The sequence below is a fragment of the Amblyomma mixtum genome, chromosome 8, assembly GCF_055824585.1.
Source record: "Amblyomma mixtum isolate Tamu chromosome 8, ASM5582458v1, whole genome shotgun sequence".
Classification (NCBI taxonomy): Eukaryota; Metazoa; Arthropoda; class Arachnida; order Ixodida; family Ixodidae; genus Amblyomma; species Amblyomma mixtum.
Genome location: NC_143019.1, coordinates 35,638,205 through 35,645,575, shown reverse-complemented (window position 1 = coordinate 35,645,575; position 7,371 = coordinate 35,638,205). Strand labels below are relative to the sequence as shown.

The following is a 7,371-nucleotide window of genomic DNA, read 5'->3' as shown; positions in this document are numbered from 1 at the left end:
GAAAATTCAATATAAAAATTTCCCACCCCTTGATTCGAACTTGTGACGTCCATATCCAGAACGATTGATAGCCACCTTTTTGAAGTGATCGGCGGGTAGCATGCCGCTAGGATCCACGCCCAATATGCGGTGTCAACGCAAGGAGTGACGTCAGCGCTGATGGCGCCACCTATATTTAGTTTGTTGGCTTTTCTAGCTGGTGAAAGCTGAGTTTTTGGTTAGAGTGATCTTCTTCTCCGTACAATACCGTAGTCTAAAGAACCAGACCACCTTCAATTTGTCTTTACTTTTCCTTTAAAGTTCTCTAAAATGTTTTTTTGTTAATCCGATTGAGTTAAAGGCTCCCGTTACGCAAAAAAAATCAGGTGTCGGCGTTGTTTGCGTCAGTGTTGCGAGCCAAAAATCACTGCCATCGCTCTGGCAGGTGGTGCCCAGAGAGCAACCCAGGAGGCAGGTTGGCCACCTAGGTCACGTGAACCTATGACGTCATCACAACCTGCCCAACGTGGCAGGTGGTAGTTAAAATAAAGATTGGGCTCTCCGGAAGAGCAACCTTGGGGGATCAAGGCTCTCCGCTGGGAGCGCCTGCCATCGCTGGGATGTGACGCATCGCTTAACCGCTGCACTATTGCGTCAGGAGGGGTATGAGGTCACACAGGGATCTGTGAATGTAAAGTAGCAAATGAAAAATTGCATGTATATGGGAACTAACACATTACGCTATCACGTCGTACCTTTAAGGGGGCGCTAAAGTGTCCCCTCCAACTTTTTCAAAGTGAAAGTGTAGCAAAATCTCGAGGAATTGAGGTTGAGGCAGTGGATCAAATTCAAAAGCATGCAAGCACGAAATAAGACTTTCACCTCCACATGCCTGTACAGCAAACTTAATAGTGACTTGTTTATGTAGAGAAGTGCTGCAAAGAAGCACGTGTTTATTAGACATGACCTTTGAAAACTAAACAAGCTAATGCCTAGACAGGCTAAGTAGGAGGTGTCCTATGACTTCAATCTGGGGCAAAATGTTACCGTCGGGAAAGGAGCGCCAATTACATCTACGTATTTTAATATGACGGAGCTAAAAGCGCCACATTAATTTATATGCTAGCCACCAAAAACCCAGTTCATCTTTTGAAAATTTGTCTCCTTAAAAAAGGAGCAGGAATGGTGAGAGCAGTAATTCCCATAGGAGGTAGAATAACGCTGATACCTCATCTTTATTTCCTATTGAGAGAGGGTGGGGGGGATACGCACATGAAGAGTGTAGGGAACGCAGCAGTGAAAAACACAGATGAATTTGTTTACTTCCCAACCAATCTCCTCGACTCCTCCTCTGCGAAAGGTTTTGCCTCAACTAATCTTTCTACATCAGATATGCCACGGTAAAGCAATGCAGATTTCAGGCTCTAAATTATGCGAATCAAATAACATTTCGGTGGAATGATTGAGAAAGGAAAATTTTGAAGTCAAACGAAGGTACAGAGTGTAAGAGAAGAAAATGGAGATATGCAATGTAGTCCTTGCAAATTATGCTGCGCAGGTGTTTAGTAGTTTTTTTCTGAGAGGGCTTTATTTTAGCGTTTATTTTAACGTAAGGAAGACGATTCGTTTGCTTGAGAATTCCTTTCTATTTGTGTAACCTCCGCACTCTCGGTGACGGCGCATGCGATGAAGGCTACACAACCGATGAACGCTGTAATCTTGTTTTAAATGATGCAGCCGATTTTATTTTTTAATAGCATTGTTAGAATATCCTGGATTGAAAGTGAAGCACCGTTTTGTATGTGGTAACTCGTTGGCAAGTACAGTTGGTGTGATTACGCAACAGGTTATTCACCTGCGCGAATAAAGAAATACTTTTTTGCGTGGCTTTCTTGACGCCCTTCTCGAAGCATTACTTTGCTAGTTGAACATATGTTTAACAGGTGGGGTTAGCGTTTCGGTTTGGTTCTTCACAGGTGTGCGGATTTTGTAATACAGAATAATATAAACGTCATATGAGTTTTTTATCCTTTCCGTTTCTTGTTGTCTTTTATGCATTTTTTTGTGTCCCTTGTCACCACACTCTTCGACAGTATATGCAGTTTGTTTATATAAATGTATATGTATGCACATATGTATGTAAACGTTCATATTTCAGTAAGTGTGTATGCACTTACTGTGATCGCTTCTTGTGGTCACTTATTTGATCACGTATTGCAATCGTTAAATATACTCGCTTTTACAAGTCGACCTAAGCAATAACAACGAGAGCAGACTGAGTTAATAGGCTGACATAGGACACTAAAACATCCTTACCATTGAAGAAGACGGTAGAATAGCCGAGAACTGTACGCAAGTCGGGGGCAAATAGAATGGTTTCTTTTAGGCGTTCAGCAACTCTTGGCATATTTTACAAATCTGCGTAAAAAAGAAGCGATGTACCGTGTGAAAGCTTCAACTGTCTATCATTTATCGGCAGATACGCTCGTACAATCCTTTCGGTTAATTTCTGGGTGCTGTTTGTTCTGCTATAATAATGGGTTCGATCAAATGTAGATTTCGGTCTGCAACCACAATATCTGTTTTTACTTTATTCAGTAAATGGAAGGTAAGAAGATGGAATTATTTACAATACACAAGAAATAGAAAAACTGGTGGGATGGGAACACTCAGAATGCTAGCGAACGCTTCGATGAAAGGACTGGGTCACGCCAAAACCGTCCGACTCACTGCCTAAACGCGCGGAGAACGCGGAGAACGCTACAAACATTGTGACTAACGTCCTTGCCAAATGCTTTTTTATCTGCATTGTAATCCGGTACTGGACTATATGGGCTGTGCAGAAGGTCCTCTTTAACAGAGAGCATTGAGGCCAGAGCTACAAATATCGAAGCGCAGCTCATAAGGGGGCAAAAACTTATTATTTTGGATAAGTGGATGCGCACCTCTCGTAGCTTTTGAACTCCGTCATATGGAGACGAATTTGCGCAGTGACTCGTATAGGAATCACAAGACGTTAAGAAAATGACAGGGCACACGATCTAGGACACTGCCCTGCGTATGACTTCACGCTATTATAGCTCCGTCTGTTTTACTGAGTTCACTAATATTTCAGGAAATCAAGGATCTTTCAGAGGAGGACCGTCAGTCACTGCAAAGTTGTGTATTAACCAGCGGAGGCCTAAGGCAATGCTTGGAATCTAACGTCCGCAGGAGGAAGAGGTGGACGGTCATGTCTTTGTTCGCGCCACTTGTGAACGTTCTAAAAGACGCGTTTCTTCAACAGGTGAGTGAGCGTATATTAGTTAATTTTGAGACCGGGTAGCGACAAGGGGTGAGACAAGCTTTAGGAGAGTCTAACTACTGAAGCTCGCTTACTCACTAATTTTGCTGGTAAAACTAATCTCGCACCACTCACCTTCCCTGAACTTTCATTTAGCTGCCGCGGTGGCTCAGTGGTTACGGCGTTCGGCTGCTGGCCCGAAAGACGCGGGGTCGATTTCGGCCGTGGCGGCCAAATTTCTATGGAGGCGAAATTCTAGAGGCCCGTGTACTGTGCGATGTCAGTGCATGTTAAAGAACCCCAGGTGGTCGAAATTTCCGGAGCCCTTCACTACGGCGTCCCTCATAGCCTGAGTCGCTTTGGGACGTTAAACCCCAATAAACCATAAACTTCGCTCGCTACCTTTCAGCGGTATATCGGCGCAATCTTCTTTCTTTCCGCTGCTGTCGTGGGTTTGTGATGTGTTCCCGACGTGGGCAATAGAATACTGAGAATGGTATTCTAATATCTCAAAAGACCACTCTGGGGGCCGTTTTTTCCCCACTACCAGTGAACATCATATTTTAATTGCGGGTCTTCGGAGCCTCTAAACCGCATCTAACCTGACTTAAGTGAGATGAATGATGTTTCGCCTTATTCCTAGACTATCTGATTATGATTTTTCAAAAATAAAAATCTACTAAGTCCCTAGGAGAGTGCTTTCCTACTTTCAGTTCCAAAATAACTACTGCTTCTCATATAAAATGAAGAGTGAAACATCGCGCCTACAAAACACCACGGCCGTAAAAATGACACAGGCGCGTTAACTATCGTCCGTTTCTTTTGGATATCAAGTAATAAATGTACAGGTGACAGGGTGGAGCAAAGGAGCAAATTACGAAAAAAAAAGAAAATTTGGGCTTTTAAGAAGGGGAATCAAGAGACTTGGAGAGTCATTCCAGTGAAAAAAAAAAACTGCAGCAAGAATCGTCACTTTACAAAATAGAATACTGCGAATGATGGACCCTGGGCACTGGCCACGGTGGCTCAGTGGTTAGAGCGCTCGGGTACTCAGCCGGAGTACGCGAGTTCGAACCCGGCCGCGGCGGCTGCATTTCGATGTAGACGAAACGGAAAAGGCGCATGCGCATGTCATGATGTCACTGCACCATAAAGATGCCCAGGTGGTCGAAATTATTCTGAAGGCCTCCACCACGCCACCTCTTTCATCCTTTGTTCTCTCACTCCCTCCTTTATCCCTCCCCCACGATGCAGTTGAGGTGTTTATGGAGATGCGCGACAGATACTGCGCCATTTACTTTGCTCAAAAAACTACCTTTTTTATTTCAATTTCATTGGTGGAAATATCTGACGCTGGTCTCAGACTTCATAAACTTGCGGCATCCGTCTTCAAACTGACATAGTGGAGCACTTATACCACCCTTCAAGCTCTAAATTTCTACAAGGTGAGGAGAACCATTCACCTCACCTTTAAAGACTGTGATGATTAGAAAAGCCGTAAGGACTCAGCTATAAGAGTTAGAAGCAAACCGTACCGCCTGATTAGTTTTGACAAAATGGCAAATTCTAACCATTACTTGTGTTTACAGATGCTAACAACTTCTTGGTGTGTTCTTGAAAAATCACAACCTTTCCTGGAAAACTATGCAACTTTCCGAGAATTTTGTGTTACACGCCATCCTGCTGAGCAACTGTACAGGCCAAAGCAAATCGGATAGATGTGGATCGATAGTAATAAGTAAAAAAATGGGGATCTTGTCACATTAATCGAATAAGTCAAGATTTGAATGAGAAGTGATTAATTTTACCCTCTAGATACTAATCAGAAAAAATGCTTATCTTGTCACTTTAATCAATAAGTCGAGTTTTGAATGACGAATGATTAATTTTACTCCTCATTTCAGGCATACTAAATGCTGTATTGTCGCTACCTTGGGCAGCCGCTAAGAATTTGGTGGACTGCAAAAAATATACTAAAGAAAAGAAGCCATGTCACTCATACATTGAATTAAATATAAGAATAGCAGAGTAATTTTTTGTAGGAATTATTGTTTTGTTTTGCAGGTAGAGAAATATATCAATGCGTACCAAGGAACTCACCAGTGCTACGACAACATTGGCTGTTTCCATCCTGTAAACAGAACAGCCCTGGAGATTGGTGGGCCAGAACCCCCAGAAACAATTCGAACGGAGATCGTATTCTTTCCAAACCGGAGTAGTCCTGGAATCAAAGTAAACCACACTACGTGGCGGCAATATTACAGCGATTCTCTCGTGGACCTTGCAAAGCCACTTGTTGGAATTACACATGGATTCACTAGAGATAAGAACATGACCTGGATGGATATGCTGAAAGATGCGCTGCTCGAACAAGTAAGATGCGTGTTGACAGAATTTTGCGCCGAAAATATGTCGTTCATAAATAGAGCTAATTAGAAAAGTTCTCATCGCCAATGAAGGCACACTCTTACAATTCTAATTTTAGCATGAACGCACGAGCGTCGACCTCTGAGTAGATAAGCGCCGTATGACGGAGCACAGCGGCAGTATGAGAATAGGAGTGTGCGCGCAAAAAAATATTGCCGAAGATTACGTTACTTTCTAATGCAAAATTTGAACGCAGCTTATCACCTGTTTCAGCTTTTCAATAGATTGAGGCAAATAATTCGAGCAAGACATGCATGTACAGTGCCTCGTATTCCTTCTTCAAGAAACACTGCAGCCCTAGAGGCACTTTTAAGGTTCTTTAACATAGTTTGGATACGGGAAAAATACCCGAGGCCTGCAAAAAGCTATTATTGTACCGTTTCTTAAACCAAGTATACCCCCAACCTCTCCTAGCAGTTATAGACCCATAGCCCTGACCAGTTGCCTCGCCAAATCCTTCGAAAGTGTCCTAAATATAAGACTAACCTTTGTTCTCCAATCCTGTGAACTTCTTGATATCCATCAGTGTGGTTTTAAAAAGGGATGCTCCACTACAGATCACCTAGTCCGTCTCGAAAATACTGTCAGAGAAACTTTTATACACAAACAACACTGTCTTGCAGTCTTTTTAGATTTAGAAAAAGCATATGATACTACCTGGAGGTTCGGGATTCTTCAGGACTTAGCTGAGCTGGGCATCCGTGGCAGAATGCTGAACTCCATCAAAGACTTTTTATCTAACCGTTCATTTAATGTCCGTCTAGGCTCAACCTTTTCGATGGATTTTATTCAGAAAAATAGAGTGCCTCAAGGATGTATTTTAAGCACAACTCTTTTTATTGTGAAAATGAATTCTCTTAGCAAAATAATAACAAGGTGCGTTATGTATTCACTTTAACTAGACGACCTCCAGATAGCTTACACATGCTCCAGCATATCAACATGTGAAAGACAAATACAGCTGACAATAACTAAACTGACAACATGGGCAGGCAGAAATGGTTTCCGGTTTCCTCCACAGAAAACGGTGGCCATTCCGTTTTCACTCAAACGAGGCTTACAGGCAGACCCCACCCTACACCTTAACGAAATAGACTTACCCGTAAAAAATGAACATAAATTTCTAGGCATAACATTTGACAGAAAACTCAATTTTCTGCCTCATATTAACGCGTTAAAAAAAGAACTTCCTGATGACTGAACATACTCAAAGTCCTTTCACATAAACACTGTGGTTCTGACAGGGCAAGCCTTCTAAAAATTTATCGCTCTGTGGTACGATCCTGCTTAGATTATGGTTGCATAGTGTATTGATCAGCAAGGCCATCGTACTTGAAACGACTCGACCCAGTGCACAATTTAGGTTTATGTCTTTTGAACTCGTGCGTATCGGATGCCGCCTATAACCAGTCTTTATGTTGAAAGTAATGAACCATCACTTACAGAGAGACAAATCATGCTCACATGCTCTTACAGTCTAAAAATCCGTTCCTTACCAAAACATATCTGTTATGAAATAGTTACAAAGTGTCCATCCAGAACACTCTTTAATAACAAACCACAAACTACCAGGCCACTTCTGCTGCGTTTCGAAGAGATGTGCGAAAACCTCGGCATACTAGACACATTACCTGGCATTACTCCAAGACTAGATCCATTACCTCCGTGGTACCCTTTTCCTT

The 7,371-nt window shown here is 42.5% G+C and overlaps 1 protein-coding gene across 1 annotated transcript in view; it reads left to right on the top strand.

The window, feature by feature from the left end:
• The first annotated feature begins 3,211 nt into the window (after nt 1-3,211).
• LOC149332072 (phospholipase A1-like) overlaps nt 3,212-7,371 on the top strand; it is a 35,418-nt gene continuing 31,258 nt past the window's right edge. The window contains exons 1-2 of the mRNA XM_089557463.1: nt 3,212-3,265; nt 5,327-5,635. Coding sequence (XP_089413589.1) covers nt 3,212-3,265; nt 5,327-5,635 — 363 coding nt within the window. The remainder of the gene's footprint in view (nt 3,266-5,326; nt 5,636-7,371) is intronic.